The 18765-nt window shown below is 41.7% G+C and overlaps 1 protein-coding gene across 1 annotated transcript in view; it reads right to left on the minus strand.

Moving 5' to 3' along the window:
• BLTP3A (bridge-like lipid transfer protein family member 3A) overlaps positions 1-18765 on the minus strand; it is a 57038-nt gene that overhangs the window by 21076 nt on the left and 17197 nt on the right. The window contains exons 2-8 of the mRNA XM_082664850.1: positions 15598-15760; positions 15458-15496; positions 14649-14740; positions 6929-7118; positions 6475-6615; positions 5881-6051; positions 4999-5191 (exon numbers count right to left, since the gene is read on the minus strand). Coding sequence (XP_082520976.1) covers positions 4999-5191; positions 5881-6051; positions 6475-6615; positions 6929-7118; positions 14649-14740; positions 15458-15496; positions 15598-15760 — 989 coding nt within the window. The remainder of the gene's footprint in view (positions 1-4998; positions 5192-5880; positions 6052-6474; positions 6616-6928; positions 7119-14648; positions 14741-15457; positions 15497-15597; positions 15761-18765) is intronic.

Below are 18765 nucleotides of genomic sequence, written 5' to 3' on the forward strand. Positions count from 1 at the left end.
TCTTATATAAATTATAATGTATAGAATCACATATGTAATTTAGTAATTTATATAAATACATAATAGTGACATAATCCAATTTTAATTATTCAAAATTATTTTTGATAAAATAAAGTTTTTAAATTAATTTCTTAAAATTATTATTTTGTTAGCTTTTAACTTTTGCTTAACATGCGAAAATAACTTTAGCTTAACTAGGTGCTAGATATTCAGATAGTGTCAATATTTTTCCTTTTCAACATTTAATTAAATTATTGATTTGTTGAAAAATTTGTAGAATTAAATAATAAAATATAAACTATTTTTATTTAATTCTCAAAGTTCAAATCACAAAAGTACTAAGGATTAAATATAAACAACACTGATGAGGCAGCCAATGACAGCTGCTAGCTATGTACAGGCCACCTCTCACCATCTGACTTTGAGATCAAGCAATAGATAAAGTCCTCTAATCACAGCCATCTGTTTGCCATAGTTTATAGCCCTGATCTTCCATGAACTCAACATCAGTGTTGCTCATATGATACCCAAGAAAACTCAATAAGAGAAATTAAATACTAAGAAATAAAATTCTGTCAATAAGGTTAAGCACTGTTATATCTAAGTTTTTTTTTCACCCCCACCCCTCACCAAAGAACCAATTTTCAACGTCCAGAATAGGCAAACATCAAGACAGAAAGATCAGTGGTTGCTTAGAGCTGCAAAATGGGGACTGTCATCTAATGAGTACAGAGTTTCTTTTACGGGTAACAGAAAGTTTCTAAAATTAGATTGTAGTAATGATCACATAACCCTATGACTATACTTTAAAACACTGAAGTGTAGGGGCTTCCCTGGTGGCGCAGTGGTTGAGAGTCTGCCTGCCGATGCAGGGGACACGGGTTTGTGCCCCTGTCCGGGAGGATCCCACATGCCGCGGAGCGGCTGGGCCTGTAAGCCATGGCCGCTGAGCCTGTGCGTCCGGAGCCTGTGCTCCGCAACGGGAGAGGCCACAGCAGTGAGAAGCCCGCGTACCGCAAAAAACCCCCCAAAAAAACATTGAGTTGTATATTCTAAATGGGTAAATTGTACGGTATATGAATGATATCTCAATAAATATGTATCTGTTTAAAATAAAAGAGTGGATTTTTACCTGCTGTGGGGAGATATCATCCCAGTTGAACGTGCATGACCTAGGCTACTGGAGGGAGAGGGTTTCACAGCCATGCTCCCTCTATTGGATTTATTTGGAACTAAAAGAACAATAAACTACACGACTGAACATATTAAAATAAGGTTTAGAATAGAAATCAAATATAATTACCCATTATCAACATATTTAATTATAAACACATAATCATATATGACACATAAATGGTAAATAGTGTACATAAATGACTAAAATTCTCCAGTGAGATGGTGGGAGAGGATAGCCCAGCCTGAAGAGAGATGAAGAAAGCTTTGGCTCACAGCCCTTATCCTGAGAGAGATAACTAAAAAGAGGCAGATGACCCTCTTTTCCCCATCAACCACCCTCCTCCTCCCAGAAGCCTGAAGGGTGAGCTGCTCCAGTTTGATTTTAAGAGACAGTGCTGCCCCACTGCAAGCCAAGCCGTCCCCAGTTACCCACCAAGTTTTCAATAACTTCACCTCCAATACCAAGGCTATAGTGTCCCTTAATGAAAAAGCAGACAGATGTAGCCTTCAAGGAGTCCCTAGAGCAGCATTATCTAAAAGAACTTTCTGTGATGATGGACATCTTCTATGGTCCATAGATTATAACGAGTACTTGAAATGTTGTTGGTATAAATGAGGAACTGGATTTTTAATTTTATTTAATTTTGATTTTAATTTAAATAGTCACATGTGGCTACTGGCTACCATTTGGACAGAGAATTCTAGAGCAAGGCTATCCAATAGAAATGTAACATAAGCCATATAAGTAATTTAAAATATTCTAGTAGCTACATTAAAAAAGTTTTTTTAAAAAAGTGAATTTAATTTTAATATTACACATTATTTAAACCAATATACTCCAAATACTATCATTTCAACATGTAATCAATATGAAAATAATTATTAAGGTATTCTACACTCGTTTTTTGTACTGTATCTTCGAAATCCCAGGTGTATGTTACACTTGCACTCCATCTCAATTTGGATCAGCCAATATTTCAAGTGCCCAACAGTCATATGTGGCTAGTGGCTGCCATATTGGACAGGACAACTCCAGAGAATCTTAGCACCCTTTCCATAACACCTAGTTCTCCCTTCCCCTTTCTTCCCAAATCCAAGGAGAAGAATCAAACTCACAAGAACTCTTTGTGTTCCTTGCCCCTTCACAGAGTCATCTGCCACACCTGGGTATGGTTGGCTGGGATTTATCCCTCTATCTAAAAATATCTTATCCAGTGCTTCCCTGGTGGCGCAGTGGTTAAGAATCTGCCTGCCAATGCAAGGGACACGGGTCTGAGCCCTGGTCTGGGAAGATCCCACATGCCGCGGAGCAACTAAGCCTGTGAGCCACAACTACTGAGCCTGCGTGTCTAGAGCCTGTGCTCCACAACAAGAGAAGCCACGACAATGAGCAGCCTGCGCACCGTGATGAAGAGTAGCCCCCGCTCGCCGCAACTAGAGAAAGCCTGCGCACAGAAACGAAGACCCAACACAGCCATAAATAAATAAATAAATTTATTTTAAAATAAATAAATAAAATAAAATAAAATAAAAATATCCAAAACTTCCCTAAAATCCACCAAGTGGATTCACTTAGCTTAATAAATACATGCGGGCTTCAGGGAAGGCTAGTCATTCACCTCTGATTGCAGGACCCTGTTAAATGAAGAGGACAGTGCTATACGCCCTTATCAAGCAAAAGGACGAAACTCTCAATAATGTATTTTTGTTTGTTTGTTTGTTTTTTGGGTTTTTTTTGCGGTACACGGGCCTCTCACTGTTGTGGCCTCTCCCATCTGAGAGTACGGGCTCCGGACACACAGGCTCAGCGGCCATGGCTCACGGGCCCAGCCGCCCTGCGGCATGTGGGATCTTCCCGGACCGGGGCACGAACCCGTGTCCCCTGCATCGGCAGGCGGACTCTCAACCACTGCGCCACCAGGGAAGCCCTCAATAATGTATTTTTAATAAAGATTTCTGAAAGGATTAAAAACAACAAAACAGGGACTTCTCTGGTGGCGCAGTGGTTAAGACTCCCCGCTCCCAATGCAGGGGGCCCGGGTTCATTCCCTGGTCAGGGAACTAGATCCCACATGCATGCCACAACTAAGAGTTTGCATGCTGCAACTGAAAAAGATCCCGCACGCCACAACGAAGATCCTGCATGCCGCAACTAAGACCCAGTGCAACCAAATAAATAAATAAATATTTTTAAAAACAAAACAAAACTGCAAGGTCTTTATAGTAACACTTGGAAGAAACAACCAAACAAAACAATAATTGTTTTAGCAAAGAACTTCCAGAACTAGTGACTAACAAACCAGTGAGCAATTTATTTCCTGTGGTGGCAAAAGCAATCTTTACGCTGTCACTGCTCCTTTCAGCTCTTTCATATTGGGAGTGGAGAGGGGTTGAAGTCACTTCAAGACCAAGGTATAGCAAAGCAAGAGAGGCATTGGTGCTTGGTGTCCCAGAAAGAAAAGGTAGTAGGTTTCCCCAAGGAAAATGAATCTAGGTCTCATTAAGAAGCAAACGTTAACCTCCAGAGAGGAAAAGGCAGCAAGAACACAAGCTTCCATAGGACGACATCTAAAAACAAAAGCTGGTGGCAGAGGGGTGTAGAGGGGGAACAAAGAGTATTGAAGGAACTGGCAGCAGAGAAATAATAATACCGAATACTGGCCTATGACTAATGTCCTCCAAATTCAGTATATTATGTCATTTGAGCCTGATAACAACCTATGAGGTAAATGAGTAAGATATGATTTAACTTAAGTTCACAAATGAAGAAACTCAGTGAGGTGAAGTGATTTCCCTAAGGCTCATCAAGGAAAGAAATGAGTCAATTATTTTTTCATTCTGAATAAATGTGTATGTGTACTTAATACCAGTTGCTCTAGTGAGTCTCAAATGGGCAGAGATGTCTGCCAAAAAAGCAGGTGCTATTTGTTTATGCTCTGCTTAGAGCACCACAAAATAAAAGCAATGTCTGAAGGGCTCTGGCCTTGACTTTCCTAACAACCACTCCACTCTGCATTAACGCCCTCTCTTTATTTAAAGATGACTCTCCTATATCCTGTGTCTACGCTTTTTCATATGAAATATCCCTGTGTCTTTCAACTCTTTCCTGCTATGCTATGGTTTCCATAGCATTAAACAATCTGCACACCCTTCCTGGGATGCTTTCTCTTTGTTAATGTCCTCAAGGACAGCATCAAAAACAAGGCTTAGAGTTCCAAATGGAGTCTACAAAGGTGCCAGAGAAGAATTTCCAGAGTTCTGGAACCCACACTTCTATTGATGCAGTTTAAATTAATATGTGATTTAGGGAACACCATGTTAAAAAAAAAATTGCTCTAATGAATGAAAAAGCATGACAAGAACACACCATAACCCCTCTGCTTGGGAAGAACACATTTATACATAATAACTATTTAAATTGACTCAAAGATCTGAAAATTCTGAGGTTTCCTATAGTTGAATTTACTTTCCTGAAAGCTTATACCAGTGGTTAGCATTGCCCAAAAGACTCTGGGGAGGGGAAAAAAAGTATACACTGCTTGGGCTCTACCCCTGAAGATTCCGATTTAGTGGGGGCTGGGAAGAGGCCCAGCTCCTGTGTCTTACTGTCTCACAGGTAGTTCTGCTGCATCCTAAAAGCTGAAGAGCACTTGCTGACAGAGAGCTGCCACAGGAGCACAGAGGCCTGAGGAAGGCCTGTGATTAAGGGGAGCCAGACAAATACCCCACAGAGTCTTGAAAACAGCCTTCCATCCCCAAGCTTTGCCCAGAGCTCCAGGCGGTGATGGACTACCCTGCACAGGCTTAGGCCTCACGGGGTACCTGGCTCTCGGGACTGGCTATCATCACAAATGTGCAGGTCCAGGCGGGAGATGAGCAGATGGTAGGAGGACTCTTTCACATCAAATTTCTCAAAGTACTGGCTGAGGCGGCTGCTGCTGCTGTTGCTGCTGCCCTGGCTGCCACCGAACGCCTGGGCCCAGGACTGCTGGGCACTGGGAGCAGGTGGGGTGATCTACATGTGACAGAGAGAAACAAGAAGCCAGACCCAGACAGCCTCCTTGCTGGCTTTCTTTAAGCTTTAGTTCAGCCTGAAGAAAACCACAATTTGACAAGGTGTCCCTTCCTTCTCATAACTATTCGCCTGGTATCTCATGTAGGTCTATCCCACTTAAATAACCCAAACTCCAAGAAGCCAAATTATAATTAATCTAGTAACTGTCAGAGTCCTGTTCTGAGATTTGAATTGCCTTCTAAGCTCCCACCCCCCTAGAACTTAGCTGACTGATGCTAAAACACCTCCTCCAGGAAGTCTTCCCTAAATGCTCTCTTTCAGCCCAGGTAGTTGGATCCCTTTTCTTTGTGCTCTCATGGCACAGTGTTTACCTCTATTACAGCACTTATCACATCATATTGTAATAACTTGTTTATAGTCCATATTTTAAGACAGCAAGAGTTCCAAGGACAGGAACAAGAGGCTTTCCAGTGGCTAACACTGTATACCTAACACACTAGAGGCACCCAAAGAACAGAATAACTGAATAAATCAGAGGCACAGGCAAAGCCTATGTACCTACAGAAGTGAATGACAAATTCCCCCAAATAAGCCTAATAAAGTCTAGGCTCCACATACGGTGGAGGTGTGAATTAGGTCCGGCCTACCATCTCCCCACTGCCACCAAGGGTCTCTGTTTCACCTCTAACCTGTACAGGTTCAGGGGCCAGGCTCTTTCTCTGCTGGGCTGACTTCTCCATGGCCTCACTCAGTGATTCTGCATATTTCATCATAGCCTTGAGTTGTGAGTCAGTTAGCACCCAGAGCAGGTCATCCAACAGGAACATCAGCTTGGAGGCTATCACATTGCAATCTTTGGTCTGAAGGGGTCACATAGAACACAGGGTTCAACATCTGGTACCATCCCAACTACTCAAAGTGACCACTGCCCAACCAATTGCAGGGATGGCTTTTCAATCCCCAATACACGAAAGTATCAAGCACTGTGGAGAGTCAATTTCTTACAAAACTACTAAAATTTTCTGATTAACAAGAAGCAGCAATGATCAACTGCCTATGTGTCCCTATATACAGGTAAAAATCGTGGTTTTCAAAATTAAAATGACAGGGAGGTAGAAATGCTTCCTCATTAGCAGATACAGTGCAACACTGAATTGCAGGTCCTCCCCTTTCAAATGTCATTCCAGGGGCGGGCAACACTCAAAGAGGAGGAAACGCCATCTCCCATGCTATCTGGGAGAATAAAAGATGGAAGTTTTCATGAGGACAGAGAACACACTCACTCTTCTCTTGAGGGCTATTTGGATCCTGCCTTGGTTGGTAATAAGCCTCAGTGGAGTGGTGACTGGGTCCTGATCACCATTGTCTGTAGCATCTGCCTCAATTCGAAGTGTTTGCCAAGTTATTTCCTTAAATGTTAAAACCTAGAAGGAAAGAAAGTTAAATCCCTTAATTCTGTGGATGAAATTAATCAAGAGGCAGGAAGTCCAAGGGGAAAAGACTGGCAAGGCAGAGACCCCCACCATTCTCAGCTGGGATCCTACCCACAGAAAGCAGTGGATCAGAGATCCATAATTGAGGAAAGGATGTAACAGTAACACTGGACAGAAGGGATTTTGGGGTTTCCAAGAATGGGGGAGACTTTGAGGAAATCCCCAAAGCAGGAATAACATCCTTTAAGAATGAGTCCTATTTTGAACCCCCCATTCTCCCTTCTCAGAATGCCAGGGCTGTCACCTCTCCTCGGCGGGGGTCAGTGATACGGGTGAGGCGGAGGTCACTCTGCTGCCAGTTGGGGTTCACACTATAGCCCTGGAGCTGCCACAATTCAAAAGAAGCGTGGAAGGCCTTGGAGTGAATCTTGATGGTGATGGAATTGACGACGATGAACATCCCCTCCACCACCTTCTCGGCAAAGCCATACTCACTACAACAAACGAGGCAGACCAACATTCAGGATCATATGAGATTTGACGCATACCCTTTTTTTTTTTTTTTTTTTGGCCATGCCGTGCATGTTGCGGGATTCTACTTCCCTGATCAGGGATTGAACCCGGGCCCTGGCAATGAAAGCGCCGAGTCCTAACCACTGGGCCGCCAGGGAATTTGTAGGCATACTCTTTATACTGGAAGACATAAGACAAGACTCTTAACAATGCCTGTCTTTGGATGCTAGAACTGTGGATGACTTTTTTTTTTTTTTTTTTTTTTTGCGGTACGCGGGCCTCTCACTGTTGTGGCCTCTCCCGTTGTGCAGCACAGGCTCCGGACGCACAGGCTCAGCGGCCATGGCTCACGGGCCCAGCCGCTCCGCGGCATGTGGGATCTTCCCGGACCAGGGCACGAACCTGTGGACCCTGCATCGGCAGGCGGACTCTCAACCACTGCGCCACCAGGGAAGCCCGAACTGTGGATGACTTTAAAAAAATTTTCTCCTCCCATTTCTGCTTTATATTTTTTACATTTCTAAAAATTTTTATGACGATGTAGTACTCTTTCCGATGAGATTTTTTTTTAAGAATGGAATAAAAGAAAGAGTTGACCTGGAAACAATCTCTGGTTAGAAAGAATAAATTGAAAAAATATTTTCACAGTCCACAAACTACCTGAATAAATATTGAATATTGTCTGTGTGAGGAGAGCTATAACAACAGAAAGGAAACACTAGGTTTCCATAATATCTTCAAAGACAGAACATACTCTGCAAAAGTAGTGAAAAGAGGAAAGAAGTACAGCCAGGTTAGCATGAGGTCTAATACTGTGAAATCTAGTCAAGAACAGTCCCACCTCTGCCCTGTCAAATCTATCCCAAAGAGCATAGCTGTGCTTTATAGTGAGAGGCAGAAACAGCAGGGAGAGGAACAAAGGCCATCCTTAAAGTCCTTCAGGACGTGGAAAACACAGACATTCTTAATATGTAGGTGAAACAGTTCTCATTACAAGAGATAAAAAAGTCTGGGAATTACAAACTGGAAAAAGAAAACTTTGCAATTTATATCACAAAGGGCTAATATCTCTAATGTATAAAGAGTTTCAAAAAACTCAGAAGAAAAAGACCAAGAGCCCAATAAAAACGGGACAAAGTAGGGACAGTTCACAGAAAAATAAATGCAAATAGATATTAAACATAAAATGATGTTCAACCTCACTCATATATAAAAACTACACTGAGAGTCACTTGATTTATGACAAAAGTGACAATGTCGTAGGGGAAAAAAAGTGCTAACCATAAAGGGAAAAATAGATATAAAGGACTGTGTTAAATTAATCATTTCTGGTCAACAAAAAAGTAACATTAGCAGTGATAGGGAACCCACATAGTAGGAGAAGATATTTGTAATACATGTATATAACCAAGGACTTGTTTCCAGTATAAAGAACTTCTACAAATTAATAAGAAAAAGACAAATAACCCCCAAAATAACCCAAAAGATAAATAGGGGCTTCCCTGGTGGCGCAGTGGTTGAGAGTCCGCCTGGCAATGCAGGGGACACGGGTTTGTGCCCCAGTCCGGGAAGATCCCACATGCCGCGGAGCGGCTAAGCCCATGAGCCATGGCCGCTGAGCCTGCGTGTCCGGAGCCTGTGCTCTGCAACGGGAGAGGCCACAACGGTGAGAGGCCTGCGTACCACAAAAAAAAAGATAAATGGGCAGAATACATCAATGCTTTGTGAAAGAGGATATTTTAAATTCTAATAAACAAACCCTCAAAAAAAATGCAAACTAAAATCATAATGTGATACAACTACACACGTATTAGATGGCTAAAATAGAAAGAGAGACAATACTAAGTGCTAGCAACACTGCCAGGGGGAAAAGTGGTACAAGCACTTTGGAAAACTGTCCAGCAGTATGAACTAAAGCAGAACATATGCACAGCCTATGACCCTGCAACTCTACTGCTAGATATATACAAATCAGAAATGTGTACATATGTTCACCAAGAGGTATGTATAAGAACGTTCATAGCATCACTATTCTTTTTTCTTACATATTTTTAATTTACATATAGAAAAGATCATTCTTTGTGGTGTACACGTCCAGGGTTTCAACAAATGCATAGAGTCATGTATCAACCACCACAGTCATGAAAGAGAACAGTTCAATGTAGCATCAGTATGCTTAATAGCCAGAAACTGCAAACAAATCAAATGTCCATCTACAACAGAATGGATAATTGTGGCATATAATGGAATAACATACAGTAATGAGGATGAATGAACGATAACTACATGTAACCACATGGATGACTTTCACAAACATCATGTTGAGCTAAAGTATGTAGACACAAATGATGACATAATTTGTGATTACATTTATATAACTTTAAAAATAGGAAAAACTAACGTGTGGTGTTAAAAATCAGGATAAAGTTATCCTTGAGGGTTTGTATGACTAGGAAAGGTGCAGGAGGCTTCTGGGTTTCTGGAAGTGGTCTGTTTCTTCTTGTAAAGAATCATTAATCTATACACTTATTTGTGTACTCCAATATAACTTACCAAAAAGCTACACAGAAATACCATGTGTTATCTTTAGACAAAAATCCTAAAGTTTGGACTTCCCTGGTGGTGCAGTGGTTAAGTATCCGCCTGCCAATGCAGGGGACATGGGTTCGAGCCCTGGTCTGGGAAGATCCCACATGCCACAGAGCAACTAAGACTGTGCGCCACAGCTACCGAGCCTGCGCTCTAAAATCCGCAAGCCACAACTACTGAGCCCACGTGCCACAACTACTGAAGCCCGCACACCTAAATCCCATGCTCTGCAGCAAGAGAAGCCACCGCAATGAGAAGCCCGCACACCACAAAGAAGAGCAGCCCCCACTCACAACTAGAGAAAGCCCACGCGCAGCAACGAAGACCCAACAAAGCCAAAAATTAAAAAAAAAATTAAAAAAAAAAAGAAGCCTAAAGTTTGAAAATATTGTCTATTGGCAAGGCTCTTGGAAAACAAGAACTCTTACAACATTGCTGGTGGTAACACGAAATTACAAAATCCTTATGGAGGGTAATTTAGCAACATCTATCAAAATTATACATGCATTTGCTATTTGACCCAGCAGCCCCACTTCCAGGAATCTATCCCAAAATATGCTAGCAAAAAAAGTGGAAACAAACCAAATGTCCATCAACTGATGAATGGATAAATAAAATGTGGCATATCCACACAATAGAATATTATTCAGCCATAAAAGGAATAAAGTACTGATACATGCTACAACATAGCTGAACCTTGAAAACGCTATGCCAAGTGAAAGACACCAATCACAAAAGACCACATAATATATGATGCCATTTATATGAAATGATCAGAATAGATACAGAAAGCAGATTTATGGTTGCCTAAGGCTAAGGCAGGGGAGAATGAAGAGTGACTGCTAATAGGTATAGAGTTTCTTTTGGGGTGATAAAAATGTTCTAAAATTGATTGTGATGATGGTTGCACAACATGGTGTATACACTAAAAACTACTGAATTGTGTACTTTAAATGGATGAATTCTGTAGTATGTGAATTATACCTCAATAAAGCTGTTTTTAAAAATATGCTGGAAAAATACTAAGTAACTTACGAACAAGGTCATTTATTACTGCACTATTTGTAACAGCAAAAACCCTAGAAATAATTCAAATGTCTATCAACAAAGAACTGGCTATATGAACAATGACGCCTCTATAAAATATACTGAGTATTTTGCAGGTGCAAAAAGGAATAAGAAATATCTCTCTACATACTTCTATGAAGTGCTCTCCAGGATATACTTTTAAAAGAAAAAAGCAATGTGGAAAGTGTTTATGGTATGTTACATTTTGTGTAAGAAACAGAGTGGGGACAATACAAACATACATACATATAACATGCCTTGTGTTATAGTTTTAACTTTGGAACTATGTAATTTTACATAGGTTAAAAAATAAAAAGAATTTAAAAATTTAAAACAAACTGATATAAAACTCCTAGAAGATAACATACGAAAAAACCTAGATAACCCTGGGTATAGCGATTACATTTTAGATACAACACCAAAGGCGCTATTCATGAAAGAAATTATGGATAAGCTGGACTTCATTAAAGTTAAAAATCTGCTCTGTGAAAGACAAGGTCAAGAGAATGAGAAGACCGTCCACAGACTGGGAGAATATATCTGAAAAAGACACATCTGATAAAAGACTGTTACCCAAAATATAAAAAGAACTCTTAAAACTCAACAATAAAACAAACAACCCAATTAAAAAATGGGCCAAAGACCTTCATAGATACCTTACAAAAAATGATATACAGATAGCAAATAAGCATGTGTCTTATAAGTTCTACATCATATGTCATCAGGGAAGTGCAAATTAGAACAACAATGAGATTCCACTATGCACCTATCAGAATGGTCAAAATGCAGATCACTGACAACACCAAATGCTGACAAGGACATGGAGCAGCAGGAACTCTCATTCACTGCTGGTAGGAATGCAAAATGGTACAGCCACTTTGGAAGACAGTTTGGTGGTTTCTTCCAAAACTGAACATACTCTCACCACAGATCCAGCAATCATGCTCCTTTGTATTTACTCAAAGGAGTTGAAAACTTAATGGCCATAGGAAAACCAGCACATGGACATTTATAGCAGCTTTATTCATAATTGTCAAAATTTGGAAGCAACCAAGATGCCCTAATAGGTGAATGGATAAATAAACTGTGGTATACACAGACAATGAAATATTATTCAGCACTAAAAAGAAATGAGATATAGAGTCCTAAAAAGACACGGAGGAACCTTAAATGCATATTACTAAGTGAAAGAAGGCAATCTAAAAAGAAGGAATCATCCTGGAAAAGGAAAAACTATGGAGACAGTGAAAGGACCAGTGGTTGCCAGGGGTTGGGGCAGGGAGAGGGATGACTAGGTGGAGCACAGAGGATTTTTAGGGCAATGAAAATACACTGTATGAATCTATAATGGTGAATACAGGTCATTATATATTTGTCCAAACCTGTAGAATGTACCACCAAGAGTGAACCTTAATGTAAACTATGGACTTTGTGTGATTCTGATGTGTCAATGTAGGTTTATCTATTGTAACAAATATACCACTCCAGTGGGGGATGTCAATAATGAGGGAGGCTATGCATGTGTGAGAGCAGGGGGTATATGGGAAACCTCTGTACCTTGCTCCTAATACTACTGTTTAAACCTAAAACTGCTCTTATACTGTTTAAAAAAAAAAAAATGAAACAAATGAATGCCTCTGTATGTCAAATTGGTATCCAACCATAAGAAGAATGATTTCAAGTAATTTTAAAACACAGTATTTTTTTTTTTTTTTGCGGTACGCAGGCCTCTCACTGTTGTGGCCTCTCCTGTTGCAGAGCACAGGCTCCGGACGCGCAGGCTCAGCGGCCATGGCTCACGGGCCTAGCTCCGCGGCATGTGGGATCTTCCCGGACCGGGGCACGAACCCGTGTCCCCTGCATTGGCAGGCGGACTCCCAACCACTGCGCCACCAGGGAAGCCCTAAAACACAGTATTTTGACAATACATCCCTAATAGGATATATCATAAGGTTAAAACACACATACACACAAAGAAAGCTACTGCATTCAGTAGTCGTATCGATAGTTATAATACTGGTTTTGTTATTTTTTGAAACTACTGAAAAAGTAAATCATTTATTATATTATTGTCGTTAGGAACCAAGATTCAGTATATGAATAAAAAATACAGGGACTTCCCTGGTGGTCCAGTGGTAAAGAATCCGCCTTCCAATGCAGGGGACACAGGTTCGATCCCTGGTCGGGGAACTAAGATCCCACATGCCGCGGGGCAACTAAGCCCACATGCCACAACTACTGAGCCCGCACACTGCAAACTGCAGAGCCCACATGCGCCACAACTAGAGAGAGCAAACCTGCACGCCACAACTAGAGAGAAGCCCATGCGCTGCAAGGCAGAGCCCGGGCTGCAAGGCAGAGCCCGCGCTGCAATGAAAGATCCTGTACACCTCAACAAACACCCCGTGTGCCACAACTAAGTGCTGACACAGCTAAGAAAAAAAAAAAGAATCCAGCATTTATCCTGACATTCCTGTACAAACTGTATTTCAAATAGTTGGTGAAAGAAAGTTCTTTATAGAAAATCACAACTAATAAATGCAATAGGAAAAAAGAATTATAAAATCTCTATTTTCTATCCTACAATGATATAATAGATCTACAGACAACCATCATCAATGGTCCTTAAACCATTAGGTAAGAGGTAGATGAGGAACTTATCATAACGGACAAGTCAGGCCAACATCATCTGAATCCACTGATTAATCCTAACCAAAGGAATATTATGTTCCTCCCGTTACGTTACAGTAGGAAATACGTGGTACCATTCATGAAGTATTTTTACCAAGAAAACAAACAAATGAATCAAATCCAGCCTTTAAATCTAACGACCAGATTAAACAAGAAACATTTAAAACGACACCTCGAGGACACAATCAGCCAAAATATAAAATGTGGGAAATTCTTTAGAAGAAATACTCCAGTTTCTACAAAGAACAAATGATACATAAAAAAGTGTAGGGATGGGGGACTGTTCAGAGCTAAAGAGCTTTAAAAGGCATATCCCCAAATATAAGGTGTGGAGCTCTGTGGAGCCACACTGAATTGTAAAAAAATATTTCAGAGACAATTCAGGAAAACTGAATATGCAGTAAGTATTAGATGATATTAAGGAATCCCTATTAATTCTATTAATTGTGATAATAGTACTGTGGGGTTTTTTCTTTCTTCTCAATCCTGTTTGTTAAAGACACACAATACAGAAGTATTTACAAATGGAATGATATGGCACCTGGGATTTGCTTTCAAGAACTACAGAGTGAAAAAAAAAAAAGAACTACAGAGTGGGGCTTCCCTGGTGGTGCAGTTGTTGAGAATCCTCCTGCCAACAAAGGGAACACGGGTTCAAGCCCTGGTCCAGGAAGATCCCACATGCGTGGATCAACTAAGCCCGTGCACCACAACTACTGAGCCTGCGCTCCAGAGCCCGCGTGCCACACCTACGGAAGCCTTCGCACCTAGAGTCCCTGCTCTGCAACAAGAGAAGCCACTACAATAAGAAGCCCGCACACCGCAACGAAGAGTAGCCCCCGCTGACCACAACTAGAGAAAGCCCGCGTGCAGCAACAAAGACCCAACACAGCCAAAAATAAATAAATAGATAAATAAGAACTACAGAGTGTGCGAACACACACACATACACACACATAAAGTGGCAGAAGAAAGGTAGAAAAAGAATGGTAAAATGTTGAGAATTGTGAAAGTTAGATCTTCAGTGCATGGGGGTTCAGTACACTATTCTCTCTATTTCAGTGCATGTTTGAAATTTTCCATAATAAAGTTTTTATTTTTTAATTAAAAGGTGATCCGAACCAGTTAATATGTTGGAAATAATAGGACCCAAAGCAACTAACCTCTGCCCTGAAGCGAGGGCAATAGGAGACTGTCCATTGGGGGACCGAGGCTCTTCACATGTCTTCATCTCCACCTCTACCTTATCCAGACACTGAAATAAAAGCCACAGAGAGCTAAGCATCTGCACAAAATCCCACACAGCACAGACTGTGTCTTATCCATCTCTGTGCTCCAATACCTAGTCGAGGGCTGTGCCCACAGTAGGCAGATAATAAATGTATGTCGAATGAATGAATGAACAAACTGAAATACAAAGAGAGCCCTCATCTTCCGCCTTCCATTTCCATTAGCAGCAGAACTCCATGACAAGCATGGGATTAGCTCACAGCAGAAAAAGAAAACATATATCCAAGTTACCGAGATATTACTATCCCTGGGGACTCCAGTCTTTGGGGTAAAGATATGTATCAATCAGTTCCTGGAGGGCTTTCAGCTGATAATCACCCAACAGTCAACATGAACTAAACTTCCAATTTTTCCTCTGTCAGGAGTCCAAAGGAAATGTAAAGGTAGAACCCGGGCAGCAAAACTTGTTTTAAAATAAAAACGAAAATCAAAATAAAACAAAATCAACTCAGGACTCCAGGGTCTTGTGTCTCAGTGCTAACTGCTATGTTGCACAGCAGTTCCAGAAAAAGCCCAGACAATAGTCACTCTGTCTCACAGAGAAGCTCGCAAGCCAGACAGAAGAACCCACACTCCCAAAAGGGACAGCCCATCAGGGCTCCTCCCCATCTTCTCTCAGATCTTCTAAAACCTTACCCCGGCCATCCCCATTTGATTACTTGCAATCAAGAAAGGCCATTACCAAGCAAATTGGGTGTGTCTTCAACTTTGTCCATTGGATCTGAAAGAGGAAAGCAAAGACTCAGGGCTGTGGGAGTCACCCCTCAAGAAGGCAGTCCTGCTGTCCAAAGAGAGTAGCAGCACTCTGACCCCCATTCTCACCCGGATTGAGGCCCTGTTGCAGTAGACCCGAGTGATGGCTAACCAGGTGGGAAGCTCCAGCACATTCTGTAGAACCTCTTCATCCAGCTCCAGGTTGGTCAGCTGACCCTCCCCTTTCAGGGTGCTCAAATTGATTTTGTCCGGGGAAAGATTCTTAGTGAACCTGAAAAGAGTGATGATAAGAAGCTATTATTTCCACAGAAATCTGCACATGGGCATTATAGCAAATAACACTTCTCAGTTTAGAGAAAAGAGAAAGTTAAAGAACAAATGGGGACTAATGGCCACACTGTTTCTACGCCATGTAAGATGTTAGGTGAGGACTTCCCTGGTGGCACAGTGGTTAAGAATCCACCTGCCAATGCAGGGGACACGGGTTTGAGCCCTGGTCCGGGAAGATCCCACATGGCACGGAGCAACTAAGCCCGTGCGCCACAACTACTGAGCCTGCGCTCTAGAGCCCATGAGCCACAACTACTGAAGCCCGTGCACCTAGAGCCCGTGCTCCGCAACAAGAGAAGCCACCGCAATGAGAAGCCCCCTCACCGCAATGAAGAGTAGCCCCCACCTGCCTCAACTAGAGAAACCCCATGCGGAGCAACAAAGACCCAATGCAGCCAAAAATTAATTAATTAATTATTTTTTAAAAAGATGTTAGGTGAGACATTTCATTCTGTCCCGACTGTGTCATCTTTCTACTCAAGAACCTACAATGGGAATTCTGGAGAAATGGCTATAGCAGTGGCAATAGAGCCTTTTGATATATCTGAATCTCCATATAAAACCAGGACTAGATAGCAACTAAAAAACCCATAGATAACATGTAAAACAAAACTAGAAGATAAAGCATCCTCATAAACCCTCATACACAAGCAGGCAGGGAAAAAACATTAACAGCCACAAGACATGAATTCTATAAGCAGCTGTGCAGATCAACACAGAGGAAAACAATAGGGCATCAGACAGATCAGAGAACAGAAGAACCCCAAGATAACCAAGTACTCAGCGAAAAGCAATGTGAGCCAATTTGAGAATAGCAACTGAAACTGGAGGGATTTGGGGCAAGGGGCCCAAAGGAGCTGAAGCAATCTAACCCTATAAACTCATGGAACTAACCAAGGCTCCTTCCTAGGACAGGGTACTGCTGGGAGAGGAATCAAAACTGAGCAAGACAGAAATGAAGAAAAGAGATGGTCCAAATAAAAGTGGGGCGGGGGTGTTGGGGGGTAACAGACCAGAATATCTCAGAAAGCAAGCCATTATACTTTTTAAACACTATTTGAAACAGCAGAAGAGGGAGCTCTATGAGGTTAGAATACAAAACAGTAGCAGATTAATTATGGGCTTGTTAAGTAGGGTAAAGTGAAACCCCAGACCCTTACACCTACCTTTACTGATGTGACAAAAGAACACACAACCACTTACAGACTTGCCAAAGGGACTGAACCTGAATCTCATCACGCTACTGGGTCCAGCTGCTAATTTGCAGGAAATACAGAGGAAAACTGCTGAACTGCACCATAAGTGTGCAATCAGCAAAATCCAGGCCATGGGAAACTCTACAGATCAAGGGGCCTGGACATAAACAATGCACACAGGCCCATCCTCTCCCTTTTCCACAGTCACTGTCTCGTCTTTGCTCATGTGCTCTTGCCACCCACTCCTTTTCCTGGAGCACCCTTACCACAATTTGCCATTCAAGGCCCAACTCCAGACTTCTCACTGAGGCTTTCTTTCCCTAACTGCTTGAACTCACATTAAACTCGTACCTTCTACATCCCTGGAATCTGTAACACACATTTAGGTCATAATCAGAGAGGGTCTTAGGGTGTTCTCTAATTTTCCCATGTGTAACTACTGCTGCACAATTAGATGTTGAGCCCTTTGATCAGGGGCTTAGTCTTAGCCATCCCTCCTAATAAAACGGTTCCCTGACAGAATGCTGGGCCTACATACCTCGTAGCTAACTGCCCTGTTGACTGACTACTCCCAGCTCCCTTCTCTCATCTTTCTGGCTGGATCAACTTAAGGCCATTGCCTCACAGTGTAACCCCCTCTCCTGTATGACAAGTTGTCTAGATGAATCTCACCCATATAAGTTCTCACTGTTGTTGCCTCACATAGTCACTATTTTCTACCCCAATAATGAATTCCATTTCTCCTTCCATCAGTAACTATACTTAGCCCTTACATATATTAGATGCTAATAGCTGACTTTAGAGTTATATGTTGTTTACCAACTTTTTTTTCACACATATCCTTTCCTTTTACTAAGCTATGTTTTCAGTCTTTGTGGTTTTCCTTGGACCATAACATCATGACGGGCAAGAGTTTTATCTTTACAATTTTCCCCTACAGTGACTAACATGGTATTCAGTTGGCCAAAAAGTTCATTCAGGTTTTTCAGTAAAGTGCTATGGAAAACCCGAACGAACTGTTTGGCCAACCCAATACTATGTAAAAGGGCTCTGTAACAATTTTTTAAATGATAGTAAAAAAATTTTTAGAAGTTTATAAACACACAGTACTGTATGATATTAACAGGTACACAGAAATGCACTGGCATGATAACAACAAATTCAGGGAAATGCTTACTCATGGGACAAGAGGAGGAGACCACAGCAAGTGTCACCTGTATGGACAATGCTTATTTCTCAAGTTGGGAGGTGACTGTATGGCTATTCATTATATCACTCTCTATACCTTTCAATATGGCAAGTATTTCACAATAAATCTACCTAAGATTTCTATCAACAACCTACTGTATAAACTTCCTGTTGAGAGAGCTACTCCTCCCATTGGGTCTCTCACACTCCTACATGTCTTGGTGGGTAAGAAAAACACAAAACACATGACCCTGACTGCTCCTTACCCAGGCCACTTCTCAGGATTCTGTTTGCAAAGCGTTTTGAGGGATGAAGTAATGTCCCCCTCCAGGGCAAAGAGCAGGCTTGTGTACCACGTACTATAAAAGCAGTGGATTCCCCAAGCTCAATGTTCCAGTCCTACGACACATGTACAGGCATCCATCGGGACCTGTTCATACCACACCCATGGGACCTGTGGGGGCAAGGGGAACTAGTGCAAACCTGTGTTTATGCTGCTTGCTGGGCCATGAGTAATAAAGTCCTTTGTCTCTGACCCAGGAGCCTCGTGCTCTGCCAGCAA

This window comes from Grampus griseus (assembly GCF_964374135.1).
Source record: "Grampus griseus genome assembly, chromosome: 10".
NCBI classification, from domain to species: Eukaryota; Metazoa; Chordata; class Mammalia; order Artiodactyla; family Delphinidae; genus Grampus; species Grampus griseus.